Raw genomic sequence first — 22915 nt, forward strand, 5'->3', positions numbered from 1 at the left:
TGGAATGTGTCACTTTGAAGCCAGACCGGTTAGAATCTTGGAGATTGTTCTGTGAAAGGTAGAGAGACAGTTGATTGTGGACAGTTTGAATCACTGAATCCTCCGTGGGTAGTGAAGGAGTTGGGGTAGAAGTAAAGGTCTGGCAGATTTTTTATGACACAGCGAGTTTTGTTTCTGCATTTACCAGTCATAAATGTAGTTCATTGCTTAGACTCTTCATAGCTGTTGTTTCTCGAGGCACCCTTTGTCTGACTAGTTTCATTTCTTCAGGATTTCTGACTAAAGGAACTTCAGAATTTTTAAATTGTTTATATGCATGTGTATCAAACAGCAATAGAAAAAGATTATATACAAACTCTGTCTCTCTCTCTGTTTCTCTCTCTCTCTATCTCTCTCTGTTTCTCTCTCTCTGTTTCTCTCTCTCTCTATCTCTCTGTTTCTCTCTCTCTCTGTTTCTCTATCTATCTCTCTGTTTCTCTCTCTCTCTCTCTCTGTTTCTCTCTCTCTCTCTCTCTCTCTCTCTCTCTCTCTCTCTCTCTCTCTCTCTCTCTCTCTCTCTCTGTCTCTCTGTTTCACTGTCTCTCTCTCTCTCTCTGTTTCTCTCTCTCTCTCTCTCTGTTTCTCTTCCCTCTTCCTTTGCTCTGTGGTATAAGTACTGTGAGTGATCGGCAACAGCATATTCTCACTCACTCACTCACTCACTTTCATCTGTAACACAGCGATGGTGCACTGCTTCTTTTCTAATCTTTATTCTCAGTGAATATTACAGACTAACAAATGGCAACTCTTTTCTGGATGCTCCTGATTCTGTATCCGTTTGTGGCTCATTCTCAAAGTGGAGATGATGGTAAGCTTTTCTTATCCCAATCAACAGATTATTAGATTATTATAAGATACATTATTTTTTTGGACTTAGGAGAATGTAGACTATGGATTTTATTCTTTACATGTTCTGTGAGGCATTATAATTCAGCATAAGTCAACAAACATAAGCATATTTGTTGTTATTAATATAATTATTGATTTCTTTAAGGATTTTACTGGTTAGTAAATGGATCACATAAAAAAGACAAGACACGATACTACACAATGTTTTTGCCATGTCATCTTGTTCAATTAATTAAATATCTATACAAATAATAATAATGATCATCAGAGAACCCTTTAATTTAATTATCTTGCTATTACAGTACAAGTTTAACATTTCTCTGTTCCTCTATAAGCAATTACGGCATTAATATATAATTTGTCATGCATACATTTTCTCATGGATTGTTCATGTTATATTTCATAATAAGGCTTATTCTTTATGTTTTCCATTTAATTTACTCTAAAGGTTTTAGCTAGATTCACTATTATTGTTATTAATATTATCATCATTTTAAGGATTGAATAGTACATAGATATAAAACTACATGATGGAACAGAAAACTTATGGCATATGTATTTCTGTTCAATCCACATGTCCTGATACAGAAGCCCCCATTGACACTGACTGCTGGTCATTGATGACCTTACAACAGAGCAGTCTAGTCTGTGTCCTGAATGAGTTTGACACCACCATGTGTGAGAAAGTAACACTTTGGTATGGTGCTGTTTCTGGCATTTCTGTTAGTTTTATCTTGTAAATTGTCAATCTTTACTGACTTGAATGCATCATGTTGTTCTGTCTTCAGTCATTTTGAAGGTCCAGTTTCTATTTGTTCCAACGCAACTATGGAAAGTAACAGATTCACTTTTTTGAGTCTGAGTCCTGTAACACAGTATGAACTGTACATCCACATAAAAGATGAGAAACTGCAAACACAAAAGTTGAACTTGACGAAAATGGGTACGTTGTGTCGATTTCTTTATTTGCCAATGTTTGAGTCACTGATTTAAAAACAGTTGTCTTATTTGTACTTTGCAGTTAAAATTACAACTCCTGAGATTGAGAATGCTACGTATAAGCATGATGAGGCAGTTATACACATAAAATACATGCATGACTATGTCAAAAAACCGGATTTCCAAGTGGAATTCTGGGGAGACCGTTCCAAAGTTAAAGAGGTGACTTCATATTTCTGATTTCTTTACATTAGATTCATAACCACATACAGCAAATGCAAGCGGTATCAAAATGTTTATAATGATATCCTCTTTCTGAAAGAAGGTGACAGTGAAATCCCAACAAATGAGAATAGGGGGAGACAAGCTGAAAGACAGTGAGATATACAACGTACGTGTCAGAGCCAAACCTGTGGATTATTTTGATGGGAGCTGGACCAAGTGGAGCAGGGTGAAGAACTTCAGCGTGAACCACATCCCAGCAAAGGGTGAGAGTCCTCCATGAGTTAATACATGCACACTATTGTAATCAGTTGCAACCAAACGTTCAGGCCTAATTCCTAGTGGCTTATTATTTCAGTCCCATATCAATAACATCTCTAAAGAGGCATGTTATCATTAAGGCAAGGAATAAAACACTTAGGGCATGCTGTTATAGGAAAATAATCAATGATAAGGTGATGTGATGTGGCCCAGCATGAAACAGAGTTGTTCTTACCACCCAAAGTTGTTAATTTTCCTATAATACAGTGTTCTTTATAGTGCTTTATTCCTCTCATACCACACCAATTTCCCAAAGATTTCCTTTCTTTATTAAAAATGACACGTCATTTTAAAAAAAAATCAAATTATATCTATGTTTAATGTTGTGGAGCATCCACAAAGCAAGTTATTGTTAACTTGATGTTAATATAGAAACTATAATGTATAAGAATAAGCAACTTATGATTTGCTATTGTTATGGAAAATTAATCAACACCTGACCAATCAGAATCAAAAAATTCAGTAGCATTGGTATAAGAACTATTGGATTCTTATCCCAATCAAATGCTGTGAACAGATGATTAGGTTACTATAAGATACATTATTTTTTTGGACTTAGGAGAATGTAGACTATGGATTTTATTCTTTACATGTTCTGTGAGGCACTATAAATCAGCATAAGTCAACAAACATAAGCATATTTGTTGTTATTAATATAATTATTGATTTCTTTAAGGATTTTACTGGTTAGTAAATGGATCACATAAAAAAGACAAGACACGATACTACATAATGTTTTTGCCATGTCATCTTGTTTAATTAATTAAATATCTATACAAATAATAATAATGATCATCAGAGAACCCTTTAATTTAATTATCTTCCTATTACAGTACAAGTTTAACATTTCTCTGTTCCTCTATAAGCAATTACGGCATTAATATCTAATTGGTCATGCATACATTTTCTCATGGATTGTTCATGTTATATTTTATAATAAGGCTTATTCTTTATGTTTTCCATTTAATTCGAATTTACTCTAAAGGTTTTAGCTAGATTCACTAGCATTGTTATGATTATTATCATCATTTTAAGGATTGAATAGTACATAGATATAAGACTACATGATGGAACAGAAAACTTATGGCATATGTATTTCTGTTCAATCCACATGTCCTGATACAGAAGCCCCCATTGACACTGACTGCTGGTCATTGATGACCTTACAACAGAGCAGTCTAGTCTGTGTCCTGAATGAGTTTGACACCACCATGTGTGAGAAAGTAACACTTTGGTATGGTGCTGTTTCTGGCATTTCTGTTAGTTTTATCTTGTAAATTGTCAATCTTTACTGACTTGACTGCATCATGTTGTTCTGTCTTCAGTCATTTTGAAGGTCCAGTTTCTATTTGTTCCAACGCAACTATGGAAAGTAACAGATTCACTTTTTTGAGTCTGAGTCCTGTAACACAGTATGAACTGTACATCCACATAAAAGATGAGAAACTGCAAACACAAAAGTTGAACTTGGCGAAAATGGGTACGTTGTGTCGATTTCTTTATTTGCCAATGTTTAAGTCACTGATTTAAAAACAGTTGTCTTATTTGTACTTTGCAGTTAAAATTACAACTCCTGAGATTGAGAATGCTACGTATAAGCATGATGAGGCAGTTATACACATAAAATACATACATGACTATGTCAAAACACCGGATTTCCAAGTGGAATTCTGGGGAGACCGTTCCAAAGTTAAAGAGGTGACTTCATATTTCTGATTTCTTTACATTAGATTCACAACTACATACAGCAAATGCAAGCGGTATCAAAATGTTTATAATAATATCCTCTTTCTGAAAGAAGGTGACAGTGAAATACAAAGAAATGAGAATAGGGGGAGACAAGCTGAAAGACAGTGAGATATACAACGTACGTGTCAGAGCCAGACCTGTGGATTATTTTGATGGGAGCTGGACCAAGTGGAGCAGGATCAAGAACTTCAGCGTGAACCACATCACAGCAAAGGGTGAGAGTTATTGTTAACTTGCTTTTAACACCTACATCATAGAAATGTCATTCCGTCACCGGCCTATCTTTATTCCCCTCGCTCTTTCAGTTAATAACACAATACAACACATTGTCAGTTTGTTTGAAACCACAAAAATTAGTTGCAGCTTTGCAGCTTTACCTCTGACTGTTACAAAATTCTGATGTCTCCTGAATAGACAATCCTCACAGAAACTTTCACCATGTTAAAAATGACACACTTTTTAAATGTATTTATGTGGAGTATCCTTCATACAAGCCCCCATGTAAGATGTTAATATACACAGTAAAATCCCTAGTGTTGAATTAACACCCAGAGTGTTTATTTGAGTCCAATGGACTTATATAAACATTGTAGGGTGTAAATTCAACACTGTGGGTGTTAAATCAACACTGGTGATTTTGCTGTGTAGAAACTATAATGTATAAGAATAAGAAAAGTATGATTTGCTACTATTATGGAAAACCATTCAACACCTTCTCACCAATCAGAATCGAGAATTCAGCAGCATTGGTATAAGAACTATATAAGACACAATATGTGCAAATGCTACATGACTAGTGAAGAATGTTTCTGTCACTTTAAATACACTCCTGTTGGTTCAGAATGAAGTGTTTACCAGGGGAAAAAAAAGTAGGACCGCATTCAAATGACTTTCAATGAAAGCTTTTAATGACTCATTTATATCTTCCTTATCTCTTGAAGCATTACAGCCCTGTCTAACCACTTCAGCAGGCTTCCTGTTAATTCCTCAGAGGACTGAAAAGAGCTTAGCATTTAGAAGCGAATGCAGTGTTTAAAAGCCTACTAGCCTTAGGGTTTCATTTTAAATCTAGATTACAATCTTACTTCTTTAGTCTGTCCTTCTTGTAGTGTAGTAGACCTCTTAACTATTTTATATTTTTATAACTTGTACTAATATATCATTATCTTTGGTACTAATGTATATTTAGAAATATAATTTGTACTAATGTATTACTAATGTATTACAGTGAAACACTTGTGAGTCTGAACATAAAACAAGCTGTACAAAAAAAGATTAATATAAATAAAGTTTTTTTTTTTTTTAAAGTACCCATAGAACCAAATGAGAAATACATTTAATTTATAGCAACCAGACATTTAGTATGTTAGAGTTCTGAGATGTTTATTCATTATAATGTACATGTATCTTAAGATATTTAAAATAAATAAATAAATAAAATAACAAAAAAAAACAGTTCAAACATAATGAATGTGATATTGTGATATCATCACTGCTTCCAATATCTTTCATATCCTCTAATCATTTCCTCTAACTCAGTTCCTCTCAGTTGTAATATTTGGTGCCACTTCACCATTCACCAGCTCATTTTTCTCAACTCTGTGAATGTTACACACTGTCATCTTTGAAGCAGGTCTGGAGGTTTAGAGAATCATGACAAATATGTCAAATACTTTTCCAAATATTTATCTGTTTGTTTTAGGTTTTAGATTGTAGACTTGTTGCAGGGCCCACATTTCCATCCATCCATCCATCCATCCATCCATCCATCCGTCCATCCATTTTCAGTACTACCTCTGAGCCTGGAGCCTATCTCGGGGGACACCTATCCCACGAGGCAGGGGACACTCTGGACAGGGTGCCAACCTATCACAGGGCACAATCACACACACACTCACTCACCTATTCGCACACTACAGACAATTTAGAGATGCCAATCAGCCTAGAACACATGTCTTTGGAGTGGGGGAGGAAACCACTGAAACACAGGGTGAGCATGCAATCTCCACCCACACAGTGTGAGAGCGTGGAGCTCGGATTTGAGCCCCCAATCCCAGAGGTGTGAAGCAAACGTGCTAACCACTAAGCCACTGTATACAACTACCCCCCCCCCCCCCCCCCCCCCCCAACCCAGCCCAGGCCCACATTTCATTTTTATTATTTAAAAAGTTGTAGCTAAATTATGTAATAGAGAGTGTAATAGACAGTGATGCAGTGGATAGCGTTGCTGCCTGACAGCTCTATGAGCCGCAGTTCGATCCTGAGCTCAGGTTACTGCCTGTGTGGACTTGTATGTGTACTCCCCATGTTCATGTAGGTTTTTCAGTTTCATTTTTATTGAACATTTCTGCTGTACATTTCTGCTGAACTAAACATTTCTGCTGAACTAAACATTTCTGCTGAACTAAACATTTCTGCTGTACATTTCTGTTGAACATTTCTACTGAACTAAACATTTCTGCTGAACATTTCTGCTGAACTAAACATTTCTGCTGAACTAAACATTTCTGCTGAACTAAACATTTCTGCTGTACATTTCTGTTGAACATTTCTACTGAACTAAACATTTCTGCTGAACATTTCTGCTGAACTAAACATTTCTGCTGAACTAAACATTTCTGATGTACATTTCTGTTGAACATTTCTGCTGGACATTTCTGCTGAACATTTCTGCTGGACATTTCTGCTGAACATATCTGCTGGACAGTTCTGCTGAACTAAACATTTCTGCTGAACTAAACATTTCTGCTGTACATTTCTGCTGTACATTTCTGCTGGACATTTCTGCTGAACTTAACATTTCTGCTGGACATTTCTGCTGGACATTTCTGCTGGACATTTCTGCTGGACATTTCTGCTGAACATTTCTGCTGGACATTTCTGCTGAACATTTCTGCTGGACATTTCTGCTGAACATATCCGCTGGACAGTTCTGCTGAACATTTCTACTGGATATTTCTGTTGAACATTTCTGCTGAACTAAACATTTCTGCTGGACATTTCTGCTGGACATTTCTGCTGGACATTTCTGCTGAACTAAACATTTCTGCTGAACTAAACATTTCTGCTGGACATTTCTGCTGGACATTTCTGTTGAACATTTCTGCTGAACTAAACATTTCTGCTGAACTAAACATTTCTGCTGAACTAAACATTTCTGCTGGACATTTCTGCTGGACATTTCTGCTGAACTAAACATTTCTGCTGAACTAAACATTTCTGCTGAACTAAACATTTCTGCTGAACATTTCTGCTGGACATTTCTGCTGAACATTTCTGCTGAACTAAACATTTCTGCTGTACATTTCTGCTGAACTAAACATTTCTGCTGGACATTTCTGCTGAACATTTCTGCTGGACATTTCTGCTGAACATATCCGCTGGACAGTTCTGCTGAACTAAACATTTCTGCTGAACTAAACATTTCTGCTGAACATTTCTGCTGGACATTTCTGCTGGACATTTCTGCTGAACTCAACATTTCTGCTGAACATTTCTGCTGAACATTTCTGCTGAACACATCTACCAAACATGTCTGCTGAAAATCACCTTTTTTCTTCTCTCCTCCCCTCCCTTTCCCAAATATTCCATTGAGAAGAAAAAAACAAAAAAACAAATTGAGCAACACACAGCAGTAAACATTCACAGGTTTTTTCTCTTTTTATACTAACAAAGGAAAACAAAATTAAAAGTAAACCCGCCCCTCGCTCCCCCGGCTCATTATGGCTACCCAATAACTATCGCTGGTTATATAGATATTGTAAGACCCAACAACAGGCACAAAAATTTAAGTGGGAAGTGTCTGTAACTCCATAAAGTATACGATAAAGGGATGCCATTTATAAAAAAAAAAAACTTATCCATACAACCCTTCATCGTATACCTTATTTTCTCGAGTTTTAGAAAAAACATCACGTCCATTAGCCACTGGGAGATAGATGGGTATTTAGCAGACTTCCAGTGCAACAGTAGGGAACGTCTTGCTATAAGGGATGTGAAAGCAATAACATCCTTTTGTATCGAGCTCAATGGAACTGAGTCATCAGGAATCCCAAATACAGCAATCAATGGGCAAGGCTTTAAATCTACTCTAAGAATAGTGGACATGATGGTAAAAAAACCAGACCAAAAACCATGGAGATCAGGACAGAAGAAAAACATATGGCCAAAATGGCAGGGAGAGCCATGGCATTTATCACACTTGTCCTCTACGTCAGGATACATCACAGAAAGTCTCGACTTGGACAGATGGACTCTGTTTAAAACTTTGAACTGTATAAGTCCAAGACGAGCACAAGAAGTGGTAGACTGTACCCTCCCTATAACACGTTACCAACACTCCTCACTTATCTGTTCTCCTAACTCCGTTTCCCACGCATTCTTAATTTTGTTACTCGACTCACTACCAAGCGCCAGAATAAAACCATAAATCCTAGAAATCATTCCTGTCTGATGTGGATTGTTTGAAAACAAGCTTTCCCAAGCCTGTTCAGGTTTTCTCTCAAATTCCAAAAACATGTTGATAGATGTATTGGCTAGTCTAAATCAGACTTAGGTCTGAATGTGTGTGAATCCGTTTGTATGGTCCCATGTGATGGATCTGCATCTATCCGGGGTATGTTCCTGTCTTGCGCACAGTGCTGCGCAGTGTGCTGAGTCCATCACAACCCTGACCAGGATAAAGGGATTACTAAAGAGGAATGGGTGAGTGATTATACATTATAAAGATACATTTTCAAAAACCTTCTGCCTCCTCCTTGTGTGCATGGAGTTTGCATGTTTCCTCCATGTGCTCCGGTTTCCTCCCCCAGTCCAAAGAGATGTGTTGTAGGCTGATTGGCATCTCTAAAATGTCTGTAGTGTGTGAATGGGTGTGTACGATTGTGCCTTGTGATGGGTTGGCACCCTGTCCATGGTGTCCCCTGCCTTATGCCCTGAGTCCACTAGGATAGGCTCCAGGCTCCCCTTGACCCTGTGTAGGATAAGAAAACGTATGGATGGATTTTCAAAAACCAATTGAATTAATTTCATTAAAATGGAGTTAACCATCTTTCAGCTGTTGAAGCGCCTCCTGTTCTGTACATCCTCCTCTGCATGACTCCCATTGTGCTGGTTGCCATTGGGTTTCTGATCCTACAATGGAAGAAAGAGTGAGTGCATTTTCGATTCAAAGATTGCAAATAATGTTTATAGTGTGTTGTTGATTTGAGTTTGCATGCATTTTACTTCTCCTAGGATACAGACCTGCCTTTTCCCAGATGTTCCAGACCCAAAGGCCACTCTCGCTCAAATCCACAGACAAAAGGAGGTAAGTCACATTGAGTTTTATGAACAGTAGGTGTGTATGCACCAATCAACTGGAAATCCTTAAGTGGTAGATTTTAAAACAAAAAAAACAAAACAGCACTTACCTGTGTTACAGCACTTACCTGTGAGTTTCAGCCCGGAAATGTTCAAGGATATCAACATTTATCCAGTGGTTTATACTGAGGAGAAGCAGTTCACCCCTGAGTTTGGTGATAATCAGGGTGACACCACAGAATCCTGCGATGATGGGGTTGCGGCTTTGATAGGTTCTTGTCCCACTTCAATGTCTGAGAAGCAGAACGAAGATTGCCAAAGTCTGGAATCAGAGACATCCCAAATAGAAACGAAGCTGCTGGATGAAAGTGCATCTGATGAGGATGTACGCGATAACCCTGGCTGCCAAAGTGTAGAGGCTTTCCAAAGACATTCTAAGGACGAGACGTATGTCACCATGTCGAGCCTCTTTAAAACCCAGTGAGGTGGGGAAAAATTTACGACAGGTAAATATCTCATTAGCTGCTTATTTCGTCAGGCTGCTCTTATCCTCATGGTCTAACTGTCAGTTAGTAATTATCTACCAGAAACCAGATGCCAAAATCAGCAAATGGCCAATCAAAGCAAAGTTATGGATAGTATGCATGATTGACAGTTTAGTAAACACCTACATTATAGCTGAAATCCTACAGTATATAAAAAAGGAAACATGGAAACAGTTTGTAGGCATCTATACGACAGGTTCAAACAATCCATTATCGCTCGCTGCTAATTTCCTCTGAATGTTTCAAAACCCATGAACTTGAACTCCAAATGCTTAACAGTGCTGTTGTGTGATTTCCTTCACCATACATGCCAGAGCAAGCCTTTTTGTACCTCCTAATATGAGTCATCAAATTAAAGCACAACCGAAATATGTGTGGGTGGATTGCGGAGCAATGAGAAGAGTTGGTGTTGATTCTTGTAAGAGAAACTCATCATATGTAAAACCACCAGTGTTGAAAAGAACGTCGAGCCCGTGCAAAAATCTTACTGTTTAGCCTAGCAACCTATAAACATAGGCGCACAATAGTGCTACCAGGGACGCTATTAGCTATTTTTTAATCTATTTTGTAGCTTGTAATAAGTTAAATAAGTTAGCTCTGATAATGGCTATATTTTATTTCCTTGATGTACAAACATGTATTAATCCATTAAGTTATATTATGTCTTGCCTGACAAGTAAACACACAACAAATGTCTCAGAGATTCCTGACTGCTAACACAGCCAAGCTGTTTACCGGCAGTTTTTTTTTTTTTTAATTAGGTGACATGCTAACATCAATAATGTAGCTTCACTAATGGAGTTTCAATGTAGTTTAATTATGCTATTTTTTTCCATATAGCTTGCAGTACAGCTAGCATGCTTAAGGTAACTGCATTTTTAAAGTAGCTTGCCTAACGTTTCCTATTAAGTATTATTCAGATTAACTATACAATTATCTATAGTGATCATTTCTTAAACTTGTAAAGTGTATCTTTAAAAAGTGGAAACATGACATAGGATACACTGTGATGACTGTTATTGCATAGAATAAGGACGTGTCGCAGTAATGTTTTCACATACCCTCATCAACTTGTATTTAGCAGTTCCCCTTGGGGGAAACCCAGATGCCATCGTAAAGGCCGTTCCATCACTCTATTAGCTCAAACGAAGCGAGGGATTAGCTCAACATATACGTACATAGACTTCAGGTACAGAAAATTGCAAGATCTTGTTTTTAGTTTCACCTCAACTAAATTTTATCTAGAAGTCGTGTGTTATCCTATAGGCTACATTTTGAATGTATTTCTCTTCAGTGTACATAACAAAAGTGTCAACTTTTTGACATGATATTGTATGTACAATGCTGTGAAAAGGTATTTGCCCCCATCCTGATTTCTTCTGTTTTTGTGTATCTCATATTAAATTGTTTCAGAAATTAAAGCAAAATCTAAGATAAAACAAAGGCAACCTGAGTAAACACACAATACAGTTTTTAAATGATAATGTTATTTATTAAAGCAAAAAAAAAATGATCCAATACCAGCAGGGCCTGTGTGAAAATGTATTGGACCCAATAGTTACCATTTTCCCAAATCTATGGAACTGCATTCACAATGGGGTTCAGCTGGACTAGACACAACCAGGCCTGATTACTGCAAACCCTTTTCAATCAAATCAACACTTAAATAGAACTTTTTCAACAGCATGAAATTTGATTAAAAGGTCTTACCATAGGTGTTACAGTAGTAACACAGTATGCCAAAACTGAAAGAAATTCCAGAAATGATGAGGAAGAAGGTGATTGAAATACATCAGTCTGGGAAGGATTACAAAACTATTTCAAAGGCTCCGGTACTCCAAAGAACTACAGTGAGAGCCATTATCTCCAAATGGAAAAACTCGGCACAGTAGTGAACCTACCTAGAAGTGGCCGACCTTTTAAAATTCCTCCAAAAGCACAGCAACTACTCATCCAGCAAGTCACAAGAGAGCCTAGGACAACATCAAAGGACCTACAGGCCTCTCTTGCATCAATAAAGGTCACTGTTCATGACTCCACTATCAGAAAAGACTCTGGGCAAAAATGGCATCCATGGAAGAGTGGCGAGGTGAAAACCACTGTTAACCCAGAAGAACATTAAAACTCATCTGAATTTTGCCAAAACACACCTTGATGTTCCTCAGACCTTTTGGGAGAATGTTCTATGGACTGATGAGTCGAAAGTGGAACTGTTTGGAATGCAGGGTTCCTGTTACAGCTGTTCACAAAAAGAACATCATACCTACAGTCAAGCATGGTGGTGGAAGTGTGATGGTGTGGGGATGCTTTGCTGCTTCAGAGCATGGGCAACTTGCAATAATTGAGGGAAACATGAATTCTGCTCTCTACCAGAAAATCCTAAAAGAGAATATCCGGTCTTCAGCCAGTAAATTGAGACTGAAGCGAAACTGGATTATGCAACAAGATAATGAGCCAAACCACAGGAGTAAGTCCTAGTCCTAGAAGTAAGTGAAACACTTATCTCCAGTTTTCAGAAGAATTTGATTGCAGTTATTGCTTCTAAAGGTGGCACAACCAGATTTTAAGTTTAAGGTAGCAATTAGTTTTTCACATGGGTGATAGGATTTGAATAACTTTTTTTGCATCAATAAAAAAAAAAACAAGAAAAATTGTATTGCGTGTTTACTCAGGTTGCCTTCGTTTTATGTTGCATTTTGTTTAAAGATCTAAAACTATTTATTATGAGATATACATAAACAGATGAAATCATACTTTTTCACAGCACTGTATGTACAACTTATGCACATGAAATTACACTGTTATGCATCAACTCAGCTACTGTTTGGATTTTGCCATTGAATGTTTTGTAGATTTCAGCAAAACCACTGGCTTTTCCAAAAGAAGAACTTGTATTGAAATGCTGATACCAGTTAATAATCACTATCACAGTATGGCACAAAGTTTCTGTTAGCATTGTTGGAGTTCAGTCCTTCACAGACATGAGCACTTGATTAATCATCACCGCTAATGACACACAGTAATACAGCTGCTAGCCTCAGTCACTTAAAGTATTCCTTCACTTTTGTACTTATGTATGATTAGTTCGATAAATCAGAGGGGAATGTACTCTCACAAAGCTGCATTACTATATATACCAAAAATCAAATGTTTTCTTGTGATTTATACATAACTTGTATTTTTTCCTGACAATGGGCCTCATTTATCAATCTTTCAGTAAAGCTTGGTGTAAATAATATAAAATCAAATTAACTGCTTTTATCAGATTTACAAAGCATCTTTTTTCCAGTTTCGTTTTTATTGAACATTTCTGCTGTACATTTCTGCTGTACATTTCTGCAAAACATTTCTGCTTTCTTACAAAGCATCTCTAACCCTGCTTTTCTTTTATAAGCGTATGCACATGCTGATCAATACCAATTGCCTGTAATTTACCATACATGCTCACAGTAGAGCTGATTTACATTTACTGACACCAACAAAACTCCAAAAAAGGCAACACTACAAATGATAAAAATGATTACCAGTGAAAGAAAACAGTGTCTGCTATGCCAATGTGATTTACAACGTCATTTACCATAGAAACAACTTTTCCTCCTTGTATAGGGTGCCATTATTTTGTTCTAATTGAACAGCTAGTCTTATTTGTCTTCATTTATGGATTTGTGTTTGATTGGTTGATCTTTCAAGATTCAATTTATGTAAAACAACTGAATTTCACAAAAATGTCATTACATCTGTGTATCTAATTTAAATAAATCAGCAATTTGAGGTGTCATTCACATTGCTAATAATACCAATTGAATAAGTCAATCAATCAAGGTTCACATTAGTGAGTCTCCTTAAACATACATTTCCGTTTAAATTTATAAAAGTAAATAGATTTGCTCGTATCCAGCTTGATAAATGAGGCCCACAGTGTCCTGCCTGCTGTAAAGAGCAGGTTGTCAATGATTTAATTATATACTCAGGTTTATTCTTAGTCACTGCTTCATTACATCTAGCATCACATTTAACTGAGTTACATTTCTTACAAGAAATTGTTTTATTACCACAAAGCATTTACATTGTATAGTACATTGCAATAATTGTTTATACTACTGGCTTTATTAAAGAATTTGCACAGAATCCGATATTAAAAGATATCCTAAAACCTAAGACTAATTTCGATTTATTAAGACGATTTAAAGGGGAAGATTTAAAGGGGATGTCCTCTCTGCTGAAACTACATATGTCTTATGAGTTGCCTTTAAAGAAAAAGAGGATGAACTGAGCGGCCTTATTGTGGCTGGGGTGGAGCTAAATTCTGGCCCAGAAAAAATTCAGCTGAAGCCTGAAACAATCCTGGTCCAGCATGTGACAATGTTGTGAATTGAGAGCTGTATTATATGACATTTTTTTGTTATTTTATAAGGATGATTATTAATATTATTATAAATTCAGGTACGAATAAGAGTAAAAGTACATTTACTTAATGTTGTGTTTATTATTCACAGCTTGTTCACCCTTACGCTCTATGCATTTTCTCAGCTGCTGTATCGTGCATTTGGAGATTTTGCAACATATTCAGATCGACATATTTGCTCAACATATTCCCATTGGTTTCTTGATTTAGGAGTACTTTTAAAAATAACAAATTGCAGCTTTACAGTAATTTTTTGTGTTCTAGCAAATGTCAAGCACGCCTCTATGGACATTGAATCAGCACTGGATATTTTTATTCTGGATACTGATTGTTAAGCATGCACAGTTATGTTGTTAAACATATCATCATAACATATAGGTGTCTTACTCAGGTCTGAGTTTTAACTGGAAAATATACTGTGTCCCAGGAAGCGTAATCACTTGGTGTGTGTTTGGAAGGAAATGATAATATGGTCCTTAATCTGGCTGGGCTGAGATTTAAGAGCGTGGCGTTCTCCTTTAGTCACAATGCTGTGTATTGTAATGTGACAGGATTCATATACATGCATGAGTAAATTCTGAGCAGCCTTCATTTGGTTTTACACTGCTTACAGTACACACTGCACTCTGAAAAAAAAAATTGCTGTGGGGCAGCAAGGTGGTACAGTGGGTTGCATTGCTGCCTCACAGCTCCCTGGTTTGGTTCTGAGCCTAGGTTATTGTCTTCACATGTTCTCCCCATGTTCTTCACCACATGGGTTTCCTCTGGGTTCTCTGGTTTCCTTCCACTACAAAAAAAAATCCAGGAGATAGACTGGCAATGCTAAATTGCTAGTAGTTGTGAATGTGTAAAAGAATGTGTGAATGAGTGGACATCGCTCTCTGCAGAGAGAATTGGGAAAATCTTGAAAACGTTTGAACTTTGTATCACTTCTTTGACCTGTTTGTTTCTACACCCACTGCTTTTCTGTGAACAGTGTGAAACCAACTTCACGGATGTGTGCTAATTTCGGAACCAAAAGACACGAATGCTCGAAATAGAAATCAAAGGTCAAAATCTTCATGATTCACAAATATCAACTTGCTATTCTATACAGTCACTGTGTCATAAAAATGTCAAATGTATAGTGAAACTTTAAGGCGTTATAAATTAAGGAAATACAGTACAACTAGAAAACTCTCATAGCCTCCATGCCGTCTTCATCATCAGAATAAAGTAGACGTCGCTGTCGATGGACGCACTCACTCCACTGTAGTAGTTGAAAAACTCCTCTTTCGTGACCTGTAGATGGGAAAGTGGATGGAATTATTTCCACCAAACAAATTCCCCCAACATGATTACATTTTTCTCTCTCATAAAGGTTTCCATCACCCATGTTACAGCTACAAAGTGGAATGGAAAGATGAAGGCAAAGATAAAACTGCCCAAGCCAGAGAGAAACCCAAGCGCGTCTATGTTCATACATATGAGTGATTGATTATTTCTGGCTGCATTAGTGTAAAAGTGTACTTCTCATTTCGGGACCCAAGCAGGTGCAAACATCAAATAAGCCAACAGTTAAATAGAGAGAAAGACTCAGTGGAGCAGGTTAGCCACATCACCTGCCTTTTTCAGATAACAGAGATAGAGAGACGAACACTGTTAAACACCGGTGCTTGCCTGCACTTAGAAATACTTAACCGTGTTAGGAATTTGGCTCTTGTGCCTTTCGAGAACTGCAATAAACCCAGGAAAGTGCATCCGAAGCAAGAAGGGCAAAATTCTAAAAGAATTTTTATTTCTGAAATCCAACTAACAAATACTAAGCTGGGAGAAAATATCTACAAGTATTGTCAGCCAAAGACCTGGATCCTGATTCGATCAAAACACATCAGCAGGCTACTTTTAGTCTACATAGTGTTAAGACTACACACTATGGACTTCGGAAGATACAGACGGGTAACAGACTTGTGTCATTATTGTGCTGTTTGGGGGCATTTATTTATTTTTTGCTAGCATGGTTTGTGTCGATTAACAGTGAAATTAACACAACAAACATTCTCAAAGAAATCCTGTTAGGTTCGCTCATGCTAATGAATTAGCTAGCATTAGCAGTTTAAAAAAACTCAACAAAGATTAACATTAAAACAAGAAAATTTCTCAAAGAAATTCTGTCAGGTTATTATTTTACCAAGCTGGCCAGCATTAGCATTTAAGACAATGAATGTTTATGATACAGTTTTTGATATGGTTTCTAAAATTCTCTCAGTAACCCTGTCAGGTTAGCTCATATTATCTAGCTATGTATCAAAACCTATGAAAATATATACATACATAAGAATACCTTTTTCCTATTTGAAGATTTTCATACATCTACACAAAATCATGCCTTTTGTGGTTTGTAATCTGCAGCCAGACCTTAATGAACCACACACACAGAGAGAGTCTCTACAGAACTGATGTTGGTTCGATTGAATCAGGACAGGTACATTAGTAATCTGTTGTCCACATGCTGATTGATTCAGGTTTGATGTTTTTAAAGAAGAAGGAGTTCCATCTGGTAGCACTTTACCCTGGGGCAGACATTTGAAGACGTTAGTTTAAAGTTTCCAGGCATTTTTCATCATTATAATAAAGTAGACGTCAGTGTCAATGGAAGCACTCACACCAGCGTAGTAATTTAAAAACTCTTCTTTGGTAACCTGATGCACAAAACAGGGATGCAAAATCAATAGCCATCTTTATGGAAACTTTCAAATGATTAATTAATTATGTTTACCATTCCATACAGCAAACACAGTAGAGAGACAAACAGAAATCGTGTGAAATCAGCGTCACTTCATTTCCATCCATGTTGATAATCATGAGTGACAAATACATTATTAATAGCTACCAACAGACTGATCACCCTAGATATGATATATGATATGATATAGTATTTTAGTATTACAGTATAAGTAGTATTATAGATAAGCTTACAGTATGCAGAGAACCTACCACTTTTTTGGAGCCTACCTGTCCATCCTTATCATTAGGAGAATCAAAACTGTCCAAGAATTTGCGGAAGATCTGCTCCTCAGTCCATTCCCCGTTCTGATATTTGGGGTGATGTTTCACATTATACACCCCTCTCAGATCATCAATGGTGATCACACCATCACCAGTCTTGTCCAGCTTTCTAAACGCCTGCATGATCACTTCCTTCCTCGCATTGGACATCGGTGGCTGTGATCACAAGCGAAAACATAATATTTCTCAAGAGAAAATATCAACTAGAGATGCATCGATAACGATACAGGAATCTGTCCAATACAACGCTTATTTACTAATGACTAACTATCAATGCGATCTACTGCATCTTCCTACAATACAAGTAACTCACTGAAACATCTTTTGGCATTTATTGAATGGTACATTTAACAGAAAGTGTGAGAGAAGCTGACCTGAGCGAGCCAAGCAGTATCAGCAATGCCGGTCATTGAGATAAACACAAGGTGCCGTGAATTGTGCACATACAAAAGTATTCACGAGCGTAGAGCAGTGACGTGAGCAGGCAGAGAAATTGTGGTGCATAGAGCACTTCATTTCTGCAAGCACTGAGACACGCTTGTCCTTCCTTCTAGCTCACAACTGTGTACACATTGTTATGCTCTGCACTTTGCTTATCTACACTTATCTAATACTGCTGTGCACTCTCAGATCAGCCAACTTCGCCCCTGAAAAATGTATAACACGCTAAATATCTTCTTGTGGTTACCCTGAGAGTGAGGAGAAACTCATCAAAGTCAATCTGTCCACTTCCATCCTTGTCAAATTGCTGAAACACTGCAATGGCCTCGTCTTTCTCCATCAGAAGCCCGTAGTCATTCAGACCCTTTATGAACTCCTTCAGGTCCAGTGTTCGGCTGTTGTCATCATCCATAATCCGAAAAGCTCTATAAAACAACAACAACAACAAATCAAAACAAAACAACAACCGTGGTTAAACAACAGTCTAACAAAGCACTTGACACATTTATATAGGGAATTTGAAAAAATTAGCATGGTAAAAACTTTTGTTTTTTTAAAATCACAAAATAAATATGTTCTTGCATGAACTTGGTTGAAAATGACCTACAAACTTCTATTTTTTTCAGAGGTCAGATAAAACAAATAAATAAAAACAAAGAAAGAAATACAAGACCTGCTTTACTGCACCTCTAATTCATTACATTTTTAATTTAAAGCATATTATTAAACAATGCTTTGTAAAATTTTCATTGTATTCCTTCATTACAGAAATTGATTAATCTCAAACTTTTATTTTATTTTATTTATTTATTTTTACTGTTGACACATTCAAAGCTTTAGTATAGGCGTATGAATCATGTACAGTTCTGGAAATAAAAATGCATAATGTCACCTGGTGCTCAAGTTATTGAAACGTTCTTAAATGCCTAAATGGAATTTCCGCTTGCTTTTGGGGGTGCCCGTCTTCAGCACTGAATTTATGCGTGATGTTACACTCCACAGCACTGGTTAATGTCCATATGAAAGTGGACACTCAGGGTTTTTAAGGATTTGCAGTTTTCCATACGTATTTATTTATTTATTTATTTATTTATTTATTTAGCACCTAGCCTACCAGGTTTAAAAGTTATAATTTTATAGTGGCAGTTGCAGTTATTGTGGAGAGATGTGAATTGAGACTCACACCCCTGCCATTTCCCATCTCCCTGCTCACCAGCAGCTAAACACAGAGTCACCATACTCTACACACAGAAACCCAACAATGTCCTGACTAATCTTATACCAGACTTGCAATGATAACATAATTCATTTGTTTATACTGACTGAAAATGCCCGATAAATCGATTTCCATTCCGCTGGCAGACTGGAATGCTTGTGTACTGCAAGAAAGGGTTAAAGTAGACAATTCATCTACCCCAGCATGTTTTGGGAGGTGGGAGGAAACCAGAAAATATATACAGTCATGTGAAAAAATAAGTACAACCCATTGAAATTGTTGGCTTTTTTTGACATATTTGGACAAGCTAACATTTGATCATCTTTGAAACAGTGCTTATTAATAAAGTTGATATACTTGAACAAAACCACAAGGAGAATTTGCTTTTTTCAATCATTTATTCAACAGAAACATCAATAGATGTGATATTCTTCTGTGGAAAAAGTAAGTACACCCTTAGCCACAGAAGCTAGTATTGCCCCCTTTAGCAGAAATAACTTCTTGTAGACATTTTGCATAATTGTCCACCAGGCTTTCTGGCATTTTTGACCACTCTTCCATGCAATATTCTTTCAGTTGCAGGATGTTTTAGGGTCTTGCATGTACTGCCCATTTCAAATCCCCCTACAGCATTTCAATGGGATTCAAATCTGGGCTTTGACTAGGTTATTCAATAACCCTCCATTTCTTCTTTATGAGCATTCCTTGGTGGATTTGCTAGTGTGCTTAGAATCATTATTCTGTTGAAAGGTCCTTTCGATTCATCAACTTTCAGACAGATGGCATCACACTATCTTCAACCACTCTTTGATATGATGCAGAATTCATAACTGAATCAATATATCAGTTGTTTGAAATCTGTAGTCGTTTGAAGTCGTTTGATGTATTTCAAATAATTTGGTGATCTTTTTAAATCCCTTGTCAGACTCATAGGCAAACACCACCTTTTTTCTGAAGGCCTTACAGAACCCTTTACATCTTGGCTTGCTGACACAACACACATGAATATGTTATTGAGGTGTATCGAGGGAACACTAGACACTAGATATGAGAGGGATCTAAATAAGACAGGCTCCACCTGCACTCCCTAAGCAAGTTCTTATCACTGACACCAAATCTTGAACACCTGATTCTAATTTTATGGATTTGAAGGTGTGATAAATAGGGGTGTAGTTACTTTTCCCATGTGACTGATTTGTTTTTTATTCATTTTAACTTGAAAATTAATACAAAATGTTGATTTTATGTGTCATTTAATATAGTGTATCACCTTCATTAATAGGCACTGTTACAAAGAGGATCAAATGTTTGCTTGTCCAAATATGTTAAAAAAAAAAAAAAAAAAAAAAAAGCCATCAATTTCCATGGGGTGTACTTATTTTTTCACATGACTATATATATATATATATATATATATATATATATATATATATATATATAGATAGATAGATAGATAGATAGATAGATAGATAGATAATCAGACATCCATGATTTGCAGTAGTATTTATATGTATTATACATACGTATAGTTACGTATTACTTTTAGATTTTTTTTGTGTCTTGTGAAAGGAGAAATGATTTTGATGAAAGGGGAACAGATCACCTGAGGTAATAAAAGGGTTTTTTTTTGCCACCATGACTGGAAAATGCCCTACCAGGCATGGCCCCTAGACAAGTAGCTGACTGCTATCTCTTTCCATTTCTCACTATTCAAGGCCATGGATATCTTGTGTAAAATATAATGCTCTTTAAATAAAATAAATAATATATACATATATATATACTCACTGTCCACTTTATTAGGAACTTCTGTACACCTGCATATTCATGCAGTTATCTAATCAGCCAATCATGTCAGCCAGGAACAGGAATCTGAGGCTATCATGGGCACAGACTCACCCAAACTGGACAGTTGAAGATGGGGGGGGATCACATGGTCTTTTTCCAGTCTTCAACTGTCCAGTTTCATTGGGTCTGTGCTCATGATTCATGTTCTTGGCTGACAGAAGTGGAACCTGATGTGGTCTTCCGCTATTGTAGCTCATCCACCTCAAGGTTCAGTGTTTTGTGAATGCTGAGATGTTTTTCTGCTCACCGTGGTTATAACGATAGCTTAGTTGAGTTACTTCCTGTCAGCTCCGACAAGTCTGGTCATTCTCCTCTGATCTCTCATCAGCAAGGTGTTTCAGCCTAAAGACCCTTTGCTCACAAGATTGTTTTTCACACCATTCTGTGTAAACTTTACAGATTGTTGTGTGTGAAAATCCCAGGAGATCAGCAGTTTCTGAAATATTCAAACCAGCCCTTCTGGCACCAACAAACTTTCCACGATCAAAGTCACAAAAATCACACTTTTTTTTTTCTCATTCTGATGTTTGATGTGAACATTAAAGGAAGTTCTTGACCTGTATCCGAGTGATTTTATGCATTGTGCTGCTGCCACATGATTGGCTGACTAGATAACTGCAGGAATGTTCAGGTGTACAGGTGTTCCTAATAAAGTGGACGGAGAGTGTACATTAAGGTGTGGTATCAGGGCACCGGTTAAATAAGTAATCACACCGCAGCAATGGATATGAGAAACAATATATTCACCTGCTGAGGCCTTTAATCCCTGCTGATCCACGGGCCAGACACTGCAGCCGCAGCCGCTCCACCGGGTCCGAGCACTCACTCAGCTGCTTTTTAGCGTTTATCGCCATCTCCCGGTCATGCCGAGAGGTTCCTGCCATTATTCTATCTGAAATGAAGATTTACACCACATACTGTACTAAGCACTTCAGTTTTGCGCGCGCGCACACACACACACACACACACACGCAAAAGGTTGCAAACTCAATAAAATGAAAACAAAAAAAGTCTTTAGATGTCGTTAGTATTAAAAGACGCTCTCATGAGAAAGCCTTTAACATAAAAAAATGTTTTGGGAAATAATTTCTTTATTGTTTAACCAAGAAAATATCACGGACTGTTATCAAAAATATATTTTTTAAATGTCATTTTTCAGTATAAAATATTTAACGTAAATCCAAACATAATCAACATTTTGTGAAATTCCTCTATAATATCCCTATAATTTGATGCAGAGATTTTTGGTTCTGAAAAGAGAAAATAATGGATGTAGGATTTAAAAATACAGTGTTGACTAGGGTGGAGGGGGCGGGGCTTAAACCATCATCAAAGTTGCTAAGTTTCAGATAAAGCGGAGGACATGAGAGGACAAAAACACTTTATTTATTTTTTTATAAACACTTTCATTATGTTTTGACGGTTCTATTACTGCTGTTTTGAAGTCAAGACGTGTTATGTCTTTATGAATTTTATCTAAAATAAATAAAATGTCTGTGAGAAATGACCTGTAGTGTCTTGCTTTAAACTAGAACAGTTTGAAAACCTTAATAAGTCAAATAACAATGGTAATTAATGGAAATACTGCTTCTAAGGAGATGATATATTTGCACACTATTCCCATATGGCTGAAACATTAACCCAACGTTTACAGTGCTGCCTGGCCAAACACGGAAGCTGGTCATCATTAGTATTATTTATCCATTTTCCAGATTAAAAACAGTTGGCTGAATGTATTCAACAGCGAACATTATGACTAAAACTTAAAAACGTTAACTACATTCTCGAACTTGGATCATTTAGAAGAAACTCTGGTAGTAGAAAGTGGTGTTAATGTTTTGGTTACTCACCTGCTGCTGCTGCTGCTGCGTCCTGCGTCTCGCGGTTGCCATAGAGGCAAAAAAAAAAAGTGACCACTTCCGGGATGTGCCATTTTGTTTAGGGTGGGGAATCTACTACTAACCGAAAAGTCCAGAAGCATTTGGTCCTCAA

General features: G+C 37.0%; 2 protein-coding genes across 5 annotated transcripts; one reads left to right on the forward strand and one right to left on the reverse strand.

Moving 5' to 3' along the window:
• The first annotated feature begins 597 nt into the window (after window positions 1-597).
• On the forward strand, window positions 598-13743 carry il7r (interleukin 7 receptor). 4 transcript variants are annotated; one of them, XM_017493592.3, is made up of 12 exons: window positions 598-847; window positions 1477-1585; window positions 1677-1831; window positions 1910-2049; window positions 2150-2315; window positions 3496-3604; window positions 3696-3850; window positions 3929-4068; window positions 4172-4334; window positions 9176-9269; window positions 9355-9427; window positions 9542-13743. In XM_017493592.3, the coding sequence occupies exons 1-12, from the start codon at window positions 778-780 to the stop codon at window positions 9902-9904; spliced, it is 1737 nt and encodes a 578-aa protein (XP_017349081.1). In that variant the 5' UTR covers window positions 598-777; the 3' UTR covers window positions 9905-13743. The 4 variants fall into 4 exon arrangements, with proteins under 4 accessions (XP_017349081.1, XP_053543672.1, XP_017349080.1 ...); XM_053687697.1 differs by having other exon boundaries at window positions 2153-2315; XM_017493591.3 differs by having other exon boundaries at window positions 599-847; window positions 4169-4334.
• Window positions 13744-16490: 2747 nt separating this feature from the next.
• On the reverse strand, window positions 16491-22789 carry capslb (calcyphosine-like b; the record flags this gene model as incomplete). Its single annotated transcript, NM_001200544.2, is given in 5 exon segments — window positions 16491-17051; window positions 17365-17574; window positions 18107-18284; window positions 21671-21815; window positions 22774-22789. Coding segments are annotated over 4 exon segments (627 nt in total). The 5' UTR covers window positions 21808-21815; window positions 22774-22789.
• Between the last annotated feature and the right edge of the window lie 126 nt (window positions 22790-22915).

The sequence above is a fragment of the Ictalurus punctatus genome, chromosome 18 (assembly GCF_001660625.3).
Source record: "Ictalurus punctatus breed USDA103 chromosome 18, Coco_2.0, whole genome shotgun sequence".
Lineage (NCBI taxonomy): Eukaryota > Metazoa > Chordata > Actinopteri > Siluriformes > Ictaluridae > Ictalurus > Ictalurus punctatus.